General features: G+C 44.8%; 1 protein-coding gene across 4 annotated transcripts in view; it reads left to right on the top strand.

The window, feature by feature from the left end:
- Positions 1-245: 245 nt before the first annotated feature.
- ADGRF5 (adhesion G protein-coupled receptor F5) overlaps positions 246-22,907 on the top strand; it is a 65,028-nt gene continuing 42,366 nt past the window's right edge. For 3 of the 4 annotated variants that reach the window (XM_012664679.1, XM_012664681.1, XM_012664680.1), the window contains exons 1-2: positions 10,924-11,025; positions 17,352-17,406. In XM_012664679.1, the coding sequence (XP_012520133.1) occupies positions 10,924-11,025; positions 17,352-17,406 (157 nt within the window). Of the gene's footprint in view, positions 459-10,899; positions 11,026-17,351; positions 17,407-22,907 lie in introns of those variants that run through there. The other variant, XM_012664682.1, reaches the window with a different exon arrangement.

Consider the following 22,907-nt stretch of genomic DNA (forward strand, 5'->3'; position numbering starts at 1 on the left):
TTTTGGTTTGCTCTGGTTTCATTTCTCTGATTTTTTTTCTTTAGTGAAAGGAAAGCAAAAACTAGGGCATTGGCCAAACAAGTCCGTCCACTTGGTGGAGAGGTTTCCAGATAAGAAGGATTTGAAGGACTTCCCATGGGCGTGAGGGAAATTGCACACGCCATCAGGGGAAGAGGACCAGGAAATCACTTCTTGTTTTTAAAACAGCAGCAAGGCTCTCAGGGATGACTCTGTGAGGCGCAGAAGATCGCAGCTGGGGAGGCCCTGGCAAGGCTGAGCGTGGGCACAGAGCTGCCCGTCCTGCCTGAAAGCTCGAAATGAGTCCTGCTCGTCTGTCCCTCCACCAGGCGTGAAGCCTCCTGGAGTCTGCGGGGCAAATGGCCCCATAGTGGAAACTGGGGAGCTTGGAGGCATCTGATCAGAGCAGGAGCCAGCCTGGGGACGAGGGTGCCGAACAGGTAACAGGCATTTCTCCGACTGTGGTCTGTCTCCCTTTGTGGCAAGATCTCAGGGGCGTCTAAGTCACTTCTCTTAAGGCGTCTTCCACTTGTGATCTTCTTTGCCTGATTTCCTTTTGTATGGCCGTGGCATGTTTGTTGGGAAGATCAAGAGCATTGTGCTGTTGGTCAAGCTGATGAGACCATGTTAACGGAGATTGAGTATCAGGCAACTAGCTGGGATCCTTCAGGATTTTCTTTATCATAGAGGGGTTTTTTTCTTTACAAAGTGAATTCTCGCATCCCTGAACCAGAAAATACTATAAGAACCAGAGCGTTCATGAACTACCACCTCGCTGCCCGGCCATGAGCCTTTCCCCGGGCAGGCGCCATTGTTGCGGTTGTGCTGAGGAAGGGGCAGTTGCACCCGAGAAGCAGGGGGACTGGGGTGGTCTCTCCGCTCTCCGACAGTCCTGCAAGGGCCAGGGGTGACCTCTGAAATGTAAGACGCAAGCTGCAACCTCTCACCCATGAATGAGGGGAAAGGAGTCTGTATTCTGCACCAGGAAGGACGTCTGTCCTTCCAGAAGAGTGTCGGGGCTTCAGAGCCGGGCAGACTTGTTCTGAGCACTTAGAAAGGATGAATAGCTCTGTGATGTGTGGCTTGCTTCCATCATGCTGCTCCACTATAGCTCTGTTTTTCCTTTCATAAAGGGCTAATGTAGTTGGTTTTTAAGATTTTTGAATTGCACAAATAATACATGAATATATTCTTACCGTAAAAGCATGTCTATTAGGTTTTCAAGCCCTGTACTCCCCGTATACACTTTTTTCCCCTCTCCAAAGATTGTCCTGTCAGTAGTTTGCTGTGTTACTGGTTAAAGGCTTTATTTTCTGCTCTTCCCAGCTCTTAGTACAAGCCGGGCGCATGAGTACAATAGATTCTCATTGTCAGATTCACGGAATGATGCTTAACAACCCCTCACTCTCGGTGAATGGATGAAATGATACACAGGGAACATGAATAGCTCTTTAAATACTTAGAAAAGTCTGAAACAGTTTTGCTCATTTTTGCTGTTACTATTTTTGTGTTAGTTGTGGCTTTCACAATTAATATTAATATTAATAACAACCTCCCAAGGATTAAACTCTAGATTTGTCAATTCGTGGTCTGGACTTTTCCCTTGGTGGCCATCAGAGGTAGCCTAGTTCTGGAAATTAAACGAGGGAAACTAAAATAAAATGAAATTAACCAGATAGATATAAAACAGATAATAGCTAGCTACCTAGCTAAAGTAGTTGGCCCAGAGAAGATGGGGCGAGGGTGGGAGAGATTCCTTTTTTAATCGATGGATAAAAAATGCATTTAACAGATTTCTATCTCTTTTAGTCTTCTGTAAAAATGTGGCCTCATCCCCCTTCCCCCATACATCGTTAGGAGAGATGTGACAAAGAAAAAAATCACTATGAACAAGTTAATATGGGTCATGGAGAGAGGCTTTGGAAAGAAGGTGCAATTAGCAATGTCAAACCCAAGAGTAATTACAAAACATTTTCAGTTGCTATTTTGTAATGTTTTTTTACCCTTTTCAAGGTTTCTCCACCCAAAACTAGAAGGCCAGTAGGTACTGCTGATTTTTGACATTCTGTAGTGAACCATCCTGTTAAATTTGCCTGCTTTTCTCCCTTCTCCAAATCCCTGGGTAATCTAATTAATAATTCCACTCTACTGCACAGTATCGGCCACATGACAGACTTCCCTTGAGACCCTGTAGACTAAAAGCGCTCACTGAGTATGGTTTTAATGACTACAACACAGTAATATCCTTTACTGTGCCGCGTGGTACTTGGGGCATTTTTAAGCAGTTAAAAGTGTTCCATGGATTGCCACCTACTCTGGTTGATAAGGCTAATCCATCTCCTCTACATATTATAAATTCAATCTCTTATATGGATATGCAACTTGTTAGTTTTCTAAAGACTTTCGTATCTCTTCTTTCTCCATGTTGCAGCTAAAGCAGGTATCTTATTCTTAGTTTATAGAATACAAAAATGAGAGGTTCAGAGGTTAATTTATTTGCCTAGCATCATGCAATGAATCTTTTTGTGTGAAGGATCTTTTCTCATCACTGAGATGAGAAGAAACTCAGCTCGCTGGCTTTTCAGCCCCATTCTCAGTCAGCAGTGTGAGGATAAAAGCCGTGTGGCATAGAGAATTAATGTGATTGGCCGGACTCTGTCAGCTTTGTAACCACATGGTGGATGTTTTGCTTTGATTTTGAAGGTAGACCAAACTATGGCCTGGTCCAGATATTAGCAGATTCTAACACCTGCTGTCCATTAGTATCACCCCAGGAGCTCTAACAAAAAGAAAACAATGTCCACCACACTTTGCTAGAACAACTGAATCAGAATCTCTGGGGAAGGGGCCTGGTATTTTTTTTTTTAACTTCCAAAGTGATTCTATTATAAAGCTGATGCTGAGAATCACTGAATCTTGGCTATTAGAGATATAGTGGCTAAACTGCGAAGCAGAAGCAATACTCTGAGAAATTGGGGCCGGAAGTAGCAGCAGTGGCGAGCATCAGGCATTAGAATTCTAGCTGCTGCTGTTTATCAGAAGCACAGGTGCATCTGCATGTGAGAATGAAGAGGAGGTGTCCGGTGCTGCCTTTCCAGCCTAAATTGGAACGGCCCCCCTGACTTCACTGCAGATACATGGGCTCCCTGTTGCTTGAGGATTTTACACAATCCGATTAAACATGCTAGGTAAACAGGATGTGGTCTTCCGATGCCAGAGGACTATGGGGTCATACATTTACTCAAGGTCATTTTATCATTTTTGTATTCCAATCCCAAGAAAAAGGAATACTAATTATCTTTTGCATGATCTGCCACTTTTTGGGTTGAACTAAATATAGATAGACAATAAGTCGGGGCTGTTTTTTAATCATAAAATGTGCTCCTGCAGCTTTTTCCCCTTTGATGTTTCTTGATATAGTTCGAGTTAGTACCTTGTGGGTGTAATGTTTGTTTTCTTCATAGAGAGCGCTTGGAGAGGCTGTTTGGTATTTATCTCCGTTTCCCCAGTATCTGTGAGTTCCTGCAGAGTAGGTGCTCCAGTAAGGCTTGTTGAGTGAAATAGATGCATTGGCTCTGGGCGAACCATGAATTCACGAGTTATTTACCAGCTCAGTATTTCAGTTCACGTTGTATAGCTCTGATCAGGATGGCTAAAATAAATGGAATCTTGCCTATATCCTGAAAGATAATCACAAAAGTGAAATCTTTAAAATCACAGATCAGTGGAGTCTCCCATGCTGGACAGATCTGCTAAATGCTGTGGAATTACAAAGGTAGAGAATCTTTTCCCTGTTATGCTCTTAATGGGAAGCAAGGTATAGGCATCGAGAATTTTAATAGGTACTATTTACTGAGTACTTACGGCATGCCAGGCACCATGCTCAGTGCTTTATAAAGATCATTAATTCATTTGGTCATTTCAATAATCCTATGCCTCAGGTGCTATTATAATTCCCATTTTATAGCAGAGGGAATACACAAAGTTAGGTAAATTGCCTGAGGCAAAAAGCTAGCAAGTAGTGGAGTTGGGATTCCATCTCAGGCAGTCTGACGTCAGAGTCCATATGCCTGATTCCCATGCTAGGCTACAAAAACCACACAGTGCTGCAAAATGATCCACCTGGCAGGGCCAGATGAGCAGCTGAGGAGGGAATTCAGAGTATTCAGGAGACAGATGTATCTCTGGGGAAGATAAGAAAAGAGGCAGTATGCTATAAAGGTTAGAGTTCAGACTTGGGTGGCAAACTTGGCCATTTGCTATGCAACCTCTATTTACCCAAGCCTCAGTTTCTTCCTCCATAAAATGGAGACGATGATAGTTCTCACAATACAGGATTATAAAGAATAAATGAGCCTAATGTATGCTTGGTGCTTAGCCTAATGCCTGACGTATAGCGAGTGCTTGATAAATCATGGCAATTGTTGTTACTAGATAATAAGCAAGACATGAAATGATGAGTAAAGCTCAGAAAGGAGGAATCAAGTATTTCAGTTGCCAAGAATAGTGTGAGAAGAAGCTGAGAGGTAGCAATTCATTCCACCAATACTTACTGTTAATATTTATGACATAATTTGCAAAAGAAGGTACAGTAAATGCTTGTGAGTGGATCAGTTTATTCTACATCCAAGTGTTAGGGAAGAAAAATTGGCAAAGGTTATTACATTAGGTTATGGCGATGATGCTTGCCAGGTGAATTAGCCTAAATATCCTCTGGGCACTTGAGAATGTTTAAAGCATTTAAATACGATATAGCGGAATCCAGGAAAAACAGTGTCCTAAAAGAATAAATCAGCTGCTGCTGTAGTGTTGGATAATTGGTCAAGGAAGAAAGGAGGGAGAGGGCTTATTCAGGAGATTACGGCAACCATACAGATGTCAGATGATAATGTCCAAATTGATGAAGTGGCTCTGGGTGCATCAGCAGCAGGTCATTAACAGGACTTGGTAATGGTCGAATTGTTGCTTCTGCCCCTGTCCCCACTGCTCGTGTCTAAGAACACCTGTGGCGTTATGAGCCTGGGAAACTAGAGAATGGAGCCGGCATTTGGCAGATCTGGGAAGAGACAGAAGTGGGAGAGAAGACAAGTTCAGTTTTAGATGAGATGCATTTAGACACAGTGGAAATAGTATAGTTGGAAAGATATGCCCAATATCTGGCAAAGAGGTCAGGGTGAAATGCAGTTTTGGGAACTCTCACACAAATTGGTCATTAGAACTGTGGGAGCGGGCGAGCTCCCTAAGAGGCAGAGTGTCCAGAGAAAAGCCGAGGACGAGGAGAGGTACCTGGCAGGGCTCACAGTGAGGCGGTTGCAGGGTGCTGGGGATGGGGTCACAGGAGGAGGAGGAGCGGAGCGAACACCCAACGTGGAACCGAGAGAACCAGCTGGGAAGGGGTGAGGGAGCCCGCAGGGGAGGCGGCGAGAAATGAATGAAGGCGGGCAGCAGGTACGACAGGAAGCCAGGAAGAAGGACTGGGAAAATGCTGTGGGTTTGCCTCTGTAAAGTGCTTTTCATAATAGGTGAGGGCTAAAGTCAGACTGTCCAGATGGAGGAAATCTAGAAATAGCAAGGGCTTCTCAGGGGACTGCATTTTTGCAGGGAGGGAGGTGAAGTAACGCTTTCTCATTTTGAGTAAGTAGCACACACAGTATTGTTCAAATCTAACAAAATCCCGAGAGAGGGAAATGAAAATTTAGAAGTCACTGGCCAAGGACAGCAAAGCCTGGTCTCAGAGAGATGGAGTGGACAAGGCTGTAAAGGGAGGAACTGCAGAAGGCCGAAACGGCCCTGCCGGTTGCTAAGAAGTTGGCATGCTTTAAACCACGCGGTAAATAACACCTGCCCCAAGACCCCCTCCCCACCTCTGCCTCAGCCACCAGCCCCTCCCACAGGATCCTTGGAGACCTCCCTACTGTCCAGCAATGCATCACTAATATCTGGCCCAGGAGACCCCCGGGCCCCTGCTCCTGCAGAGGTCAGAGATTGTTCTGATTGGTTCATTGGTAGAAGTAGTAGTAGTAAAATATTCCAGTATTATTTTAGATCTCACCTAATAAGTGTAGAACCACAGAACCGTAAGGCTTAAACCCACTCCAGACCCTCTGATGCTCAATCCAGTCCTGCAGCCAGCCACAGGGCCACCCTCCATCTGCAACTGGAATGCACTCCCCACCCCTCCAACCCCGTCCACATTCTCCCCACCCCCCATTGTTTTGCCAGGGTTTAGGGAACCCCCTCCATGTGGTAAATTAATGCAAGATAGATCAGATAAGAGCAGAGTTAGGAACTCGATGTTTTCACAAAGATGGCAATCTCTTGCTTAAAGGTTAAAACCTGCCAGCAGCTTACAACAAGGAAAGAAGGATAAAAGGTTATCAACACTGCCCACATGTGCGGTGTGTTTTGGAAAACTTGACCCCATTGTGTACAAACAAATGTTCCTCTGTAATCTGATAGCACCGGGCTGCCCTGACACAATGCTGCTGCAGGACCTGATTTCAAGGCAAAGGAAAGTGAAATAGAAAAGAAAAAATTTCTTCAAGGCAGTTCTTTGATTGGTATTGTGTCTCCTGTTTGTGTTAAATAAATATTTAGCTTATGGTTCTGCATGTGCAAGAGATGAATCATCTAATTAAATAAGGTCAGCAAAGATAAGTCTTAACCACCTCTGCAGCTGAAAATACAGATCTTTGAAGGCAGGCTCTTAAAGTCACACTGGAGGACTTTTAATCTGTACTTCTGCAATTCGGGAGGCAGGTTATTGATGACAGCCCATCCTCATGGCGGCAACTTCGTGTCTCATGGAGAGGTGCAAAGGGTAATAATCACAGTAATATCTGCAATGGCGGTCCTCCTGAAATTTGGTATTATTGTTCATTATCCACTGTGAAGAGGAATTCTGCCTTGAATTATTCTCTAGTAATAGAATGGTATATGTGCTCCTCTGTTTTGAGCCTCTCACCAAATCTTTATTTGAATAAGCACATGTTTTAAAAGGGCTGCCTGGACATAGTCTGTACCCCAGAACATGAGGGGGTGTGTAAGGGGATATGCCCTTGGCTTCTCTCAAAGGCTAGCCGGCCACAAGCCAAGGTTAATAAGAGGCGAGGATTCCCTTGATGGTGTCCTAGTATGTAGCACAGTCAGCTCCTTTCCTGAAGTGAAAGTCATGCATATCACGTCACCTGCTGGGTGGGATATGAAAGCCAACCAGCTTACATGTGGGAAGAAACTCTACTCCCTCTCCTCCACTGTGCAACCAAATTTCTTGAGTTTCAAGTGCTCACCGTGTCCAAGTGCTCACCCCACACACACTATAACTCTACCCAATATGATTTCCACCCCAACCACCCTAATGAGACACCCCCTGGCTAAGAGCATATCATGCCTCCAAATCTGATGAGCAGGCTCAGTCCCTTCTGTAATAGTCCTCTCAGCACCATCGGACATAGTCCCCTACACCCTCCTTGAAACTTGGCCCTCCCTGTCTTCCACCATTCTCTACTAGCTTTGTTTCCCTCCTGCCTCTCTGGTCTCATTCCCAGTCATCTTGGCTTCGTTGTCTTCTTTGACTTCCTTGACTATATAATTTACAACAATAAATATAGTACAAGCAGGAAGGCTAAGGACCTATGTTAACTGTATGTAGATATTCAGGAGGAAGTAAGGACTATTTATAACTGAACAGACCAAGGAACCTCCATCTGGGAGGTAGCCTTTTGCCTGGGCATTGAAGGATGGGTAGAATTTAAATGTGCAGTGATTGTGCTAGGGCCAGAACAGGAAAAGATGGAGCGTAACAAACCAAATAAATGGCAGGATTATTTTGGTTTTGCCAAACACTGAAAAATAGTTTGACAGTAATTACCTCTCCACTCTGAAGATTAATTCTTAAAGGTTGGTTTTTGTGTTTTTACTTTTGAATGAGCACTGGAAAATTCCTTACACTATTTTAGATTATGAAAAAGCAACCAACTTTGGTCATGAAAATATTGTAGGTGCTTGTTACATATGCTTACTCTCAAGAATAAAATACAGGTCTTAGAGAGCTTTGAGGACCGGTGAAAGTGATTGCCTTTATTCTGAGAGCAATGAGGGACCCAGCAGGCAGTATCACGAAACAAGAGCTTCAGGAAGATCATCTTGCATCTGTGCAGAGATGGGGCAGAGAGGAGAAGACAGAAAGCCATGCTTCAAACCGTGCAAGGCACACAAGCCTGTTTTCTTTCTTCTCTCCCCGCCACCTCCCCACCCCAAATAAAATCGGGGCGGGTCAGGGCTGATGAAGCACTTCTAGAAGAGGAGTTGGTCTTAAGCATTGGTTGTTTCTAAGAGTTGGAAGAACAAGCCACTTTCACAACGAAAGTGCCTGGTGCATAATCCCTCTGCAAAAGAATGTCATTACTGACCACTTCGAGGGACCCAGACCCTTCATCCTGCAAATGCTGTGCTGCTGAGAACCCCAAGGACATATTCCTGGCATATGATGTCAGGAGGTGCTTTCTTTTCCTCCCTCTGTCTTCTAAGCTCACAGACAGGAAAATAGAGTCAGAGGAGACCAGGAAGTTGCTCAGAGCCACAGTGGTTAATACTGAGGATTAGGTCATATTTCCCAGCTTTTTCTAAGAAACAGCTGGTTCACACAGGTTGGTGAGTTTTAGTGGAAAGTGTCCAGGATTTAATTTGAAAGAGATAGGGAATGACATCTGATAATTTTCTTTCTCTCTCTGCTTCTGTTTCTCTCAGTTTTGTCTGCCCTTCACTCCAGGAATTTCAGGATGAATATGAACTTCTAGGACACTTAAAATTAAAGGGGCCCTGCTGAAGACACATTGCCTTGAATGTGGGAGGCCACTCAATATTTTTAACTGGATGAATAGGAGGATTTTTTCCCCATTAGACAAGTTCAGTAGTCTCCCCTGACTTCTTTACAGGTGAGAACACCTGTGAGCTGCAGGATTTAGGCAAGATTACTGATGTAAGTAAGGAAAATTTGTCTTCAGATCTCTCCCCAAATGTGGCAGCAACCCCCAAAAGCTGAAGTGATCTTCATTTCACTTCCCTTCACTTCACTTTACTGTTCTCATTGGTCAGGCCCATGTCATACTATTGTAAAATAGTAGGTAAAATATTTTGAATATTGCCTTTCCCCCAAAGTGGTGGCGTTCTCCTTTCTTTTAAGGGGAGAACCCCTCCCCTTTGCTGTGTAACTGACACTGCGAATCATTGCTCTGCATCCAGAGAACACCCCCCACTCCCCGCCACAGTGGGGTCCTCCCAACATCTCTATTTCTTTTGACCTGTGATTTTTTTGGGGGGAGGTGTTCAACAAATGAGTCAACAGAGATAAGAATGCTAATTTTATCAAGAACTATCTCAGAACAGGAGGGAATTTGGGGAGATGGGGACAGTATTGGCCAATGTCCCACACAAAAGGGCCAGACCTGATCATTTGGGAACACAAAAGCCCACTCTCTTTTAATAAGGGAGGGAAAACCTTTAACAGAGAACTAAGGAATGCATTGCTGTGTTTTCCCTATAGCTGAAACATCTATTCCCACAACCTAAATTGCAAAGCATTTCCCCAAAACCATTGAGTTGCATGATTTAAAAATGTATTTGATTGCCAGATTTGCAAATTGGGTCAGTTTTCCATTTTCCACTGGAGAAGAGGGAAAGGTGGCAGCTGGCAGCTAGTGATTGAAATACAATTTTCCTTGGCATGTACATCTGGGCCATCATCAGTGTGTTATCCTGGCCACAACTCACTGGCACTGGCTGCAACACTGCTGCCAAATCCTGCCCTTCCTGATGGCCGCCCTCTGGAATCCACTGAGGATCAAAGTAATAATCACTGTGGCCTGCATCTCTGGAGCTCTTCATGGCTTTTCATCTCATTTAAGCCTCAGAATACTCTATAAGAGAATTAGGGGAGGTATATTTATCCTCATCTTACAGACGGACAAACTTGGACTCAGAGAAGACGAGTGACTTACATAAGTACACAGTTGGTTTATAGTGATCCGGGATCCTAACCCGTATCTTCTGCCTGTTTTCTTGTGTTCTTTTCGAAACAAGACATGGGCATAGAAAAACCAGTAAGGAAAGGAGTGTGCACAAAACAGATTGTCTTTGTCCCAAGCCCTAGTAGGGTTGGGATTATTCCATGTGATACTCTAATTCTTAAATACAATAACGATTAATCTGGTCACCGAAAAGCTTCATTTTCATCACCAGCATTACAAAGAGATAGTTTTCAAAAATCAATACATAAGATGGGATATATCATGATATTAATATTCTATATTATGCCTTATAATATGAAGTACTATAAAATACAACTTATATTTTTAGGAATAAGTCCAGAAGTTTTCATTCTAATGAGTCATGAAGTCAATTTAGTGGGTTGCTACCAGAATTAAAAGAAAAAATAGGGTAAGATAGGATATAATAGAATTGAAAATGTCAAAGTACATCGTATGTCACAAAAGTGAAGAGTGTTCTCTGAATCCTTTGGTTCATGTGTTATGTGTACTGGATCACAATGTTAAACTTCCTGAGTAGTCTTCCCCCGTTTCTTGTTTTCCCTCTCTTTATTCTCCCTTCTCTTTCCTTCTCTCTCCTTCTCCGTGTATATAGGAAAGGTACCAGACACCTGCTACCTTTGTACTGTTACAGGTCCCATCCTCACCCTCCTCACCATTTCTCAGGGGTCTGGGGTGGAGATTGCTCTCTCAAGTTCCTCTAGCTCCTCCTTCCCGTCCCCTCTCTGTTGAAAAGGTCCTTGTGCAGTGTGACCTTCAAGACAGGGCTTGCTAGTTCTTTCCCTGTTTAATAAATAAATTGCTCTATCACTAAGCCATCGTATTTCCATTTCAGACAAAGCCACTCAAACTTGAAGAAATGAAATCCCCAAGGAGAGCCACTTTGTGCTTCATGCTTATTGTGATTTATTCTTCCCAAGCTACATTGAACTTGAATTTAGAAGCCATTGTTCATCCTTTGGTGAGTAAATCCATGTCTGCTATCATTGTTCCTGTCACATTTTCTCTGATTTCCTGGGAGTGTCGCTGATGGAAAATGGTTCTTAAAAAAATTTTAGGGAGCAAAAATTTTTAGGGGAAGAATCCCCTAATTGCAACATTTAAGAAAATATTGCAAATGATGGGGAGGGAGTGAATATAAACAGACCTCAGTGTATTTACTGGGCTACAACTTACCAGACTCTGAAATCAGTGAAAGAGACCTCCCAGGCTTCCCTCCTTAGCTAAGTTGCAACATCTAGGCCTGAGGCTTCCACTCTGTAAGAGAGTTAACAATGACAGCATAGCAGGTTTGAAGCATTGAGCAGAATGTATGTTCTCAAAGGATTCATTTTAACTGGACCAGGCTAGACGAAAGACGTCTATCTATGTGTGTGTGTATCACAATCATTGCTTGATAAAGCTGAACAGATCCTAGACATCATCTAAGCCTTTGCTGACAAATTATCTAGCCGGTTTGTCTTTGGAAAGTCAATGGGAGTTCAGCTTAAGTAAAGGAAGTGCTAAGTACTCCCCTCCTCCTCATGGGAATTATTGGGTTATTCCTTACTTAGGGTCTCCATGCACCAGAGACAGGATATTTACTGGTTGGGAAATCTTAGGAGACTGACACAATTCTCTCTGTCTCAGTTTCTTCATCTGTAAAATGATGATCGTAATACTGATTTCCTATGATTGTTAGGAAAATTGCATTAGCTCATATTTATAAGATGCCTTAGAACAGTGTCTGGCTCATCATAAATGCTAAATAATTATGTTTGCTATTATTATTTATCCCATTGTAATAGTATTTTTTCTACTTTTGTTTCATTTCCCATATTTTAGATCTATTTTTTTTTAGTCAGTCGCTGTTGCTAGAGCTTCATTGGTACATTTTTTGCATTATAAAATGTCTCTCTTTGTCCTACTTGGTATGTTTTAAGTCTTTGTTGTCTATTTCAACTGTCAATTCTGCTTTTGTATTTGTGTTTGCCTGATCTTGGCCCTTTATTTTTTGTTTAGCCTTTATATACGACTTTGCTTTAACGATTCTCTTGTAAACAACATGTGTTGAGGTTTTTTTCTTTTAAACCAAATCTGAGCATATTGGGGGAGTATAATTTATTCACATTTGATATCATTTTTAAAATGCTTGATCCTTTAGGATTTTGTTTCTCTATTGTGCACTTCCTTCCTCTTTCCATTTTTGAGTCTTTCATTGTTTGGCCTAGGTTATCTTTGTCTTTTTCTTTCTCTCATGACTTGAGGGGACACATGGTGTGTCTCCTCTTCCAAACTCCAGTGTGCGGGCTACAACCCGTACTATCGTATGTAGCAATCTGCTCATATAAATAGAGGAGGGAAATATTTACACTTCTTATGAATTCACTTCTCGTGGTCAGTGCAGAGCTTTGTCTATCCATGGCATGTGGGGCGAACGCCTGAGCTGGAGGTGATCTCAGTGATGGGGTTAGATTTGCCTATGTTTCGGAGTTTCTTAGTGCTCTTGGCTGCAGCTCTGCCTTCCCACCATGCCAGGTCTGCCCTCATAGTGGCACAGGGGACAAACCAGTGACCTCTTAGGGCTGCTGGTGGAATGTGAACTTCATCCTCCTGGAAGCTTCTACCCCCTACTGCAAATGACCCAATTTTCCTCCATAGATCTACCCTTCAAGGTGTAATATCTTCATACAACCCAAAGGCTGAGGACCCCGTTGGGAAGGTGCACTGGAGCCTGCCTGATGGGCTTATGCTGCCCTAAGCTGCCAGCCACTTCCATGGCTGACCTGCTCTCTGAAGTGCAACATGTGGTGACAGGCTGTCTTTAAAAATTATGGTAAAAATACGTACATAAATTTAACATCTTAAACCATTTTAAAGTACACAGTTCAGTACTATTAAGTATATTCACATTGTCGTTCAACTAATCTCCGGAATTGTTTCATCTTGCAAACTGAAACTCTACTCCCATTAAAAACAACTTCCTGTTTTCCCCTCCCCCCAGCCCCTGGCAACCACCTCTCCACTTCCTGTGTCCATGATTTGACAATTCTAGATACTTCAAGTACGTGGAATCATGCAGTCTTTGCCTTTTTGTGTCTGGCTTATTTCACTTAGCGTATTGTCCCCAAGGTTCATCCATGTTGTAGTCTGTGTCAGAATTTCCTTCCTTTTCAAGGCCGAATAATGTTCATTGTATGTACGTGCCACAGTCCATTTGTTCATTCACCCATCGAAGGACACCTGGCTTGCTTCCACCTCTTGGCTATTCTGAATAATTCTGCTGAACATGAATATACAATTAAGGGGTAATGGGGTTTTAAAGTGTGGTGATGTAGCCCGGTGCTTCGCAAACTTCAGTGTGAGCATGGGTCCACCCAGGGACCTTCTTAAAATGCAGATTTCAGCTCTGTGAGCCTGGGTGGGGCTGAGAGGTTGGCTTGCTGACAGGCTGCCCTGGCCCCTGCTCCAGTGGCCACTCTCGGAGTAGCCGGCTGCGCACTCTCAACTTTGGCATCAGGCCTTATTTGAAGCCTGCCTCTGATCCTCACTAGCTCTGGAAACCTTTTCAGGTTTCTTCATCTCCCTGACCCTATTTCCTCTTCATAAAATGAGAATAAATAGTATCTCCTTTATCCCTTTGTTGTGAGGATGGAACATTCTCATACATGTAAGTTTTAGCACAGTGTCTAGCATAGATCCCAAGTGCTTATGAATTTGTGGTTACTTTTAATATTCTAGTACAAATAAATCCATCTTAATATGCTTATGAGAGGAGACATTGTAACAGGACTCTTGCTCAATTATCTAACACAGAAGCAAAGATGTGAAATTTCAGGTTCCAGGTCAGGAAACAGAGGAGTGTGTGGCAGGGCCCTGGTGAGTAGGGGTGAGATTTGGGACAGCCGGGGCCTTTGGTGACCACCCTGTTTGCCAGCCTGTTCCTAACGGATCGCCCATCCCCGCTCCAGGCCACCCGGCCCATCACCACTACAATTATTTGTAAAGTCATCACGCCCGACAGGTGGGGCGCTTCCTGGAATTGGTGACCTTGTCTCTTCCGCTGCAGCCGAGCTGTCAGGAAATTCCCTCCAGACAGAGCTGGCCACTGTGGCTCATCTGGGCCCCGCTACACTGCCAGCAGTGGCAGGTCCACCTGGAGCTCTGTTTTCTTGCCTAGAGTGAATTCGCAGCTGAGTGTCATGAGAACCCTTGGCAGGAACGGCTCTCAAAGTTTAAGAGAAAGGGCAAGTGTTGGAGTCTCACAGTTCCCCAAGGACTCAAGATGGCAAGACTGGTGTCCAGGGAGCCCCAGGCCTGCAGGACACACAGGTGCACACCACTGCCAGACACTGCACCACACACTTGACGTGCCGGGGCACGTATTATTTTTCATAATGTAAGAAACTGAGGCTTAGCGGGACTGACTGACCTTTCCAGCTAGTGGGAATCTGGGGCAGTGGGATTCAGTTTGTGGTGCGACTCTAGCATTTGCTCCATTCCAGTCCGGGTACCCTGACCTGGCAGCCAGCTCTTTGTACCTTCTTAAATCTAGGCTGGTCAAGGGCATTTCCCATGACCAACCCCAACACCCCGGGGGCGTCACTGCTGTCACTGTGCCTTTTCCTCCATTATCTCCAGTGACTGCAGGGCTTAAAATAAAAAGTAGGTCATTCTCACAAGAAGCTGTGAATCCTCACTGGGCAACAGAGAGGCCTTAGGTGACAGGGTTGTAGAAGCCGCACTTTGCGAAGATGTGCCCTGAAAGTTCCATATGACCATGATAAAGATTCAAGAAATTGTCAAAAAGCAGTGTTTCCAAAAGGTGGCCTCACACTGAGGAATAAACTGGTTAAAAAGGCAGCTTCCTGCACCTCACCCCAGACCTACTAAATCAGACTGGGGACAGAGGAGGCAAGTGACCCTAACTCTCACAAAGATTTGAAATACTCTGCATTAAATTGAAATAAACCTCGATTTTAACATACAACTGACCATGGCAAGACTTCCATTCTTTAGTCCCACTGGAAAACAGAGAATGAAAACTCAACCTGGGAGAGCTGCCCAAGGGTGACCGCTGGCGGTCACATTCTCCAGGGCTGTCCGAGTCCCCTAACTGCAGCCATGAAATATGAACAGAGAAAGCTTCTGGTGTGACCCCCTCCCCCCCTGCTTCCCCGATTCCAAGCCCTAGGGAGGGTGGAGGCAGGAATGCAAGGAAGAACCTTCCTCCTGCCTGGGCTCAGAGCCAAAGTACTCTCCAGGGGACACGGGGCAGGAACCAGCCCTATACATTGACTTTGCACCTTGAGTTCCTGCATATTTAAGTGTATCTAAAATAACCTCTGCAAATAAAGCAGCAACTGGGCTTTTGAAATTCCAGTCACCATCCGTCATTCCTCTGTTTATTTCTTCAAGAACGTTTATGAACTGTCAGGTACACAGCCCCTCCTCACTTCCTACAGATGCCGAAACTTCCTCAGCCAGCGTCTCCTAACCAGGGCGGGGAACATGCAGACTTCAGGAGGGCTGTGAGTGGCTGACATCTGATCTGTTCCTAGTAAGGGGAGGGAGACAAGCCAGGGAAACTATGCATTGAAAAGGAGAAGTGGGTAGGAGGAGGTAATAAAGAGAGAGAAGTGCTAGGTAAAGAGAGACTGGCTCCCTGAAACAGACCGGTTTCCCAGGGCACGTGCTGATAAGATGACGCAATGCCAAGTGCAGGCTTTGGAGCCTGGCTGGCTGGGCATGAATCCTGGCTCTGCCATTGAAGGCTGTGTGACGTTAGGCAAGTTCCTGGACCTCTCTGTGCCTGTGCTTTCTCATCAGTGAGATGTGGCTACTAACAGCACCTACCTCTTTGGTTGTCCCGACACAGGGTGCTGAATACATCTTAGCAATTATTATGTTTGTGATTGTTATGATGTGAGATCACTAGAAAATAATGGCAGACAACCTGATGGCAGAATGAGCTCTGCCTGACGTGGTGGTCATGGGTGTGTGGAATTCCTGGTACAGGCCGCGTCTCTGTGGGCAGGGGCTATCTGGGAAGACTTCAAAGAGCTGAGGCTTCTCTACTGAGCCTTGAAGGGAGTTTGGACCTGGAAGCGCCTCACAGGAAAACCTGCCTGCAGGCAGGGGGAGCGAGGAAACCCGTGTCAGTGGAGGTCAGGGGTAGGCTTGGTTACCAGCTGCAGAGCCAGTGGCGATCCCCTTAGCAAAGCCGATCAATCCCGGTTCTTCAACAAAAAAGCTACCTGAGGAAAGGAGGTGAGCTTCACGGAGATGAGCCAGGTGGCAGTGTACAGACGGAGGGGCCATGTGAATGACGCCCCCAGAACAGCGTGACGCCCCATCCCTGAATAGCATTTACTATGTCATCGGAATATTCTCAGCATTTACATTTATTAATCATTTGATCCTCACAACGACCTCATGAGGTAAGCTATATTGATCCCCATACTATAGGTAAGGACTGAGGCATAGAGAGGTTAAGTAATTTGCCCAAGGTCACACAGCCATTTTATGGTGGAGCTAGGATTCGAACTCAATGTCTGCAGAGACCTTGCTTTTAACCACTGTACTATTTATTAAGAGCTCACTATGTGCCATATTGTATTTCACTTAGTTCTGATAACAATCCTATGAAGTTGGTATTATTCCCATTTTACAGAAAAGAAAACTGAGGATATGTAACTTCCCCAAGGTCACAGAGCCACGTAGTAAGTGGCACAGCCTTGTACCCACGCAGTCTGACTTTAGAGCTGGCTCTCTTAGTCCCTGCCACAGAAACCAGCAAGAGAAACATCCAGAAGAAAAAGGACTAGAGATGGAAAAAATAATTTCTAAGCACGAACAATGGTTAAACAGCCTTAATACAGCGGAAGTATTGAGGTGGGGACAAGCCGGGTGCTGAGAAGAGGTCATGAGATTTGTCTCAAAGGTCACTGGAATGACTCAGGGTTTAAGTCTTAGATAGAAAGTACACATTTAGAACATTATAATTTATATTTCTTGACAGGACTCAGACCGCAGGAAGTCTGAGAAACTCAATGGTGATTTCTTCCGCTCCTGGGTCGAGAGACTGGTCTGTACAGAGTGAATTCCTAGGTCACGCTACAGAGGCGACTCCATTTCGTTCTCCCAGCCATCCAGTTGCTAAGTGCCCAGCATCGATTGAGCACACGGTGCTAACCCAAAATCTGCAGCCCTAAGCTCAGGGCCAACGTTTAGGGATGTGTGAGCAGAAAGCTGTAGTGAAAATACTGCTCTAACATTAATTGACAATTTTCTCAAACGTTCTTTCAGATTCTCCACGAACGTGAACTCGCCAGTGAAGAGCCCCTAAGGCAAAGACGAGCAGGTATGTAAACGCGTTGCTGCACTCTCTCCTGTAAGTCCAATCAAACGACATAAGGTGCAACTTTTTTTTTTATTTTTTTATTTCAGCATATTATGGGGGTACAGATGTTTAGGTTTCTTATGTTGCCCCTGCCCCCCTCCCCCTCCCCCAAGTCCGAGTTTCAAATATGTCCATTCTTCGGGTGGTGAACATTGCACTCTTTGTGTATGCATATACCCGTCCCCTCCTCCCTCCTCCCCCCTCCCCCCTGCCCAACATCCAATAGATGTTATTCTTATATGTGCATTTATGTGTTGATCAGTTAATACCAATTTGATGGTGAGTACATGTGGTGCTTGTCTTTCCATTCTTGGGATACCTCACTAATAAAATGTGGTATATGTATACCATGGAGTACTATTCAGCTTTAAGAAACAATGGTGATATAGCACCTCTTGTATACTCCTGGATAGAGCTGGAACGTATTCTGCTAAGTGAGGTGCAACTTTTTTAAATGCTGCAATCCATGCCATTCAGCCTCCAAGTGCGTCAGAGTCAAATGGCGCAGTTGCGTTGCCAAAAGTGAGTACAAAGCAACTCCATTCTCTGCTCTATCAAATGACATTAAATGGATCATAGCAGCACATTACACCCCTATCCTCCCTCGTCACTGTAACTGTGTCTCATGTGCCCAAGATCTCCCTGCGCTCTCTCCTCAACTGCCTCCCCCACCAGCAAGCAGCCTCTGCTCCCAACCCAGAGTCCTTTCCTTTGGCCTCCCTACGTTTATTTTTCAAGTTTTCTCATGCAGCACTTTATTTCGTGGATCAACTTAACCACTAGGCTCAAGTCCTTCCCCTCTGTCTCCCACTTCAATTTGTCCACTAAACTCCAGTGAAGTGGCCTAGAAAATATAAGACCCTGCCGGCTGGAGGGCTGGGGCAGGTGCAGAGCTGTGACCACTGGCGCCCTGACCCTCGAGTCCCATTCCGAGCTGAGCCTGTACAGGTATCCGTGTGCGTCTTCAGGCTGGGTGTTCCCGGGACCTGGTCCCCCACTTCTATCACTACGTTTCAAAGGCACAAATCTGATGCCTTCATTTCCCTCCATAAAACCCTTCACGGGCTCCCCGTTGCCTTGGAGCTGAAGCCAGTCACGTGCTCACCTCTCGCTGGGGCTTCCGTGTGTTTCCACTTGATCCCCTCTGCTCACGTTCACATAGTGGATGCCCCCATCACCCCCTTTGTCTGTCTGGGGGACTCCTACTTACATCTCAAGTCACATGGCTCCCACCGTGCAAGGCCTTCCGTTGACTGCTTTTCCCGGGCTCCCAGTGCCATTGATGCTTCTCTATTTCACATTTGTCCCAAAGCCCTGGAATGAATTTACTTCCCGTTCCCCGTCCCCCGTGGATGCGAGCTCCCTTGAATTCTCTTCATCTCTGTAGCTGACATCAAGCCCAGATTCTCCCTCAATAAATGAGTGAGCAGATGAAGAGCTCGCACTTTCACATCATAGCTGCCCCCTCCTGAGCTCCCAGTGGGAAGGGTCTGCTGGCCCAGCACCAACTTTCCAGAAGGTAAAACTTCTTAACCTGTCACATTATGATCAAATCATTTTTCGGCATGTGTGACTTGATCTAATCAGTCTTGTGGTCTAAAAGGCACACGAGGCTTCCAAAGAGAGCAAGCCTGCACTGAGGTCGGAATAGAGGCGTCTGTTAGAGCCCTGCACGGTGCGCGGTGACCAGACGCACCTGCCACCAGGTGCGTGAATGAGAATGTGACTGCGTTTACTTAAGTCTTGAAATGCTCGTTGGAAGGTCACACCACTGCTGGTTTTCCCTCCCTCCCCTCCTCTCCTCTTCCCTTCCGTGCCATCTTTTCCTCTTCCCTCCCCCCTTCTCCCCTCCCCTTCTCTTCCCTTTCTTTGCTTTTCTGTTTCAGCCTCATTTTGTCAGTCTTGTGGAATCCCGCTCTCCCTTCCTCCCTCCATCCCTCAGGTGGGCTGTAGCCCAGCCTGGCCTTTCTGTGCTTGAACAGGAGCATCATCACCTCACCCCATCCTGACAACCCCTTCAACACTCCTGCACCCTGTGACGGGAACAGAGCCAGAGATGTGCCCACTTGGTCTTGTGAAAGATTTTTATTTATGTATTTATTTTGAAGTCAAACTACTTGCTGGTGAGTTCCAGCTCCAGGTTTCTGCCAAGTTCTTCTAGGGCTCAGGCTGCCACCTTCCTCAGGAGCCCTTGGTGACCACACAGCTATAAAAGTAATGTCTTCCTGTGCTTCCAAGCCCGGCTGTTTATGAGTCATGGTGACAGTGTGAGAGGGTAGCCCTTTGGGAGGAAACCACCTCTACATCTCAGGATTTGACATTCCAAAATTTTTCCAGGCATGTTTTCATTAAAAACAATCATGGTGATGATAAATCACCATGAAAACATGTTTTCCGTTTATTTTACATGGTCCTCTGTGTTCTTGGGCCTCTAGAGTCATTTGGGAAGTGTTAATGAATCAACCCATCATCTGCAGAAGATGGATTGGGCTTGGTACTTTTACCAAATCACTGAAGTAAGAAATGACCATAGAAAGGCCCAGGCACTATGTGTATGTGTACAATTGTCCCTCGGTCTCCATGGAGAATTGGTTCCAGGACCCCCTCAGATACCAAAATCCTCAGATGTTCAAGTCCCTGATAGAAAATGGTATAGTATTTGCACATAACCTGTAGATATCCTCCTATATACTTTAAATTATCTCTTGATTACTCGTAATACCTAATACAATGTAAACACTATATAAATAGTTGTTATACTATATTATTTACGGAATAAAGACAAGAAAAATTCTGTACATATTCAGTACAGACACAGTTTTCTTAAAAATATTTTCAATCTGCGGTTGGTTGAATCCTTGGATATGTAACTCATGGATGCAGAGGTGACTATATTATATCACACATATATATTGCATATATGTGTATCACATATGTACATCACACAGACCCATATATCTCAGACTTATTACCTTACAGGGTTGTTGAGAAGATTAAATAATATTATGTACATATTACTTTAGAAATGTTAATAAGATTATCCGAGGTTTACTTTCTTCTTTTAATAGCTTTTTAAAAATTAAAAACAAAGGCAATTGATTTATGAAAGGGCCTGATATACCCCCAGTACAGAGAAAGTGTCTGTACTAGAGCCATAACCACCTGCAGGCAGGGGCACAGATTCCCTGACACAGGAGTTGGCATTTTAGGAAAACTCTTTCAACACTCTATGGGGAAAGAGAAGACTGCACAAAAACCCAGAGGCCACAGGCAAGAGTAAGCATGGAGCTATCTGTTAGAGCGGAGATCGGCTGTTTGGGAGCAGAGGGGAATAAGAATGGTCTGAGCCTCTAGATTTATATCGAGATTCCATTAGGCAGCAGATTCTAGACCAGCTGAGGGTCTGACACAGAGAAGTGACTGGCCAAAGCACCTAAGTGAAAATTTATTCAGGTGATTAGATGAAAATACTAATGCCCAGGAGACCAGCTAGGAGGCTCAGCAGTCTGCACATGTGACCTCAGCCATGGGAGTAAGACAAGAAAGAAGCAGAGGAAATGCTCACCAAAGACGTTTTAAGAAATGCAGCAAAAGGGTTTGGGGACAGATGTAACATGGGGGTGGAAAGCAGTGAGCCACGCGACTCTTCAGGAGGGCACCCACCTGGAGACCACGTTGGGGTGGCCACAGGTAGGGAGTGGAGTTGGAAGGAAAAGCTTGTTTTGGAGCTTTGCAGATATGCTCCAAATTTAGTATTAAGGAGACTCTTCATATGGGCCTGAAAGTGGACATTTCTCATTGGTTAGATGTAACCCAAATGTCACTTGGCACCGTTCTCCACTCCAGGTTTCTGAGCTCGATTGGAAAGGAAGGATGTCTGGGCCTGGTGCTAAAGAGTCCCCATTGGGTCTTCTTTGGCTTCAAAAGGAATAACTGGTGGGAGACAAAACAGCGAGAAAGGGTCATCCAGGATATCCAAACCCTGCACTGGAAACGCTCACATTTTCACACCTCTTTAGTCAGAGCAAGGGTCCTCCCAGATGGGGTCACTGGCCGCCAGCGCGGAAATCCTGCCCTTCTGGTGGCCTGGCAGCCCGGGTGTGCTGGCCCTTTTTGATCTGGGTCCAGGAAATGCTGTGCACTTCCCAGGTTGAAGAACAGATTTTTGGGTTTTCATGGCTAAAATCTTTCTTGTGATAACATGTGGGTGGCACTTAGTTTTCAGAGCAGGTAGCGGTGGTGATGGAGTGAGACGAAGGGCCTCGTGCGCTCTGGCTGGTGCGTGGGGTTGGCCGTAGGCTTGATATCTAATGTTGAGAGTGTTTTGCTTTTTTAAAAAATTTCTGGTTAGTATTTTTTCTTTTTTGTTTGTTTTTTAACTATTGCGAAGTTGAGACCTGATTGGAATAATGTGAGTTTTTTTTTTTTTTTACCTACTAGCACACGTCTGCATAGAATGTAATCATTACATTTATTACAATCAGTATTATTATTTCTACTGGCTACTATATGCCAGGTACTTCGTTAGGGGTTTTCATACAGGATCCTAACTCCTTAACAACAAACCTGCAGAGAAAATGTTACCGCTAATTTACAGATGAGCCAAGTGTGGCTCGCAGAGTTTAAAGGACCTGCCCGGGTCGGAAGCCATCCCACCCTTGCTCTTTATGGCTCCAAAGTTCACACTTATAGTTAAGAGTCATAGTTTTCAACATGTGTTTCTGGTTCTAGCCCATAAGGTCCCATTTCATGATTCTTAGACAGCTTTGTAGAGTAAGGAGGACTGGCGTGTCTAGCTTCATCTTACTAGGTGAAGAACTTTACATGGGGCTATCTTTGGTGACTTGAGTGTATGGCTAGCTAGTAGAATGGATTCTAAAGAATCCAGATGTCTCAGTCCAGTATTTTATGACACAGTGCTGCCTACCATCTCTTCCATCCACCTGCCAGGTGAGCCATAGCCTGGGCTTCTGGAGGTTCTCCCCTCTGTGGACAAACCTTTTTAAAACCTAAAGGGAGAACAGGATCCTTTGACTGTATCTGCCGAGCAGTGGCACAGTAGGATGTAGACAATGCTGCCAAATTGCCACCTTCGAGACCATGTCAAGGAACAAGCAGAACACTAGGTAGCTTTTGATGTGTACCTGCCACAGGCCAAGGGGGAGAAAGAAGAGAGACAAATCATCAGTGATAAAGAGCATTGTCCCCTTTGGTCAAGAGAAAACCACACTGACCAACCTCATTTCTCCTGGGTGAAGTCAGCTGGCTTCATTCTTTTGCAGGTGGGAGATTAATTTATGCATCTACTCAGGCTTTGACTCTGAGGAGCCATAGATCCCATTAGCGTTTCCAGGCAAAAGTAGAATTGTTTGCTTAAACGGCTGTGATTAAGACCCAGATCTGTTTGCCGCAGTTTGGGGCCAACTTTCCAGAAATGTCTCTTTAAGATAAGTGCTGTGTGG

Source organism: Propithecus coquereli, unplaced genomic scaffold, assembly GCF_000956105.1.
Source record: "Propithecus coquereli isolate 6110/MARCELLA unplaced genomic scaffold, Pcoq_1.0 Scaffold90, whole genome shotgun sequence".
Classification (NCBI taxonomy): Eukaryota; Metazoa; Chordata; class Mammalia; order Primates; family Indriidae; genus Propithecus; species Propithecus coquereli.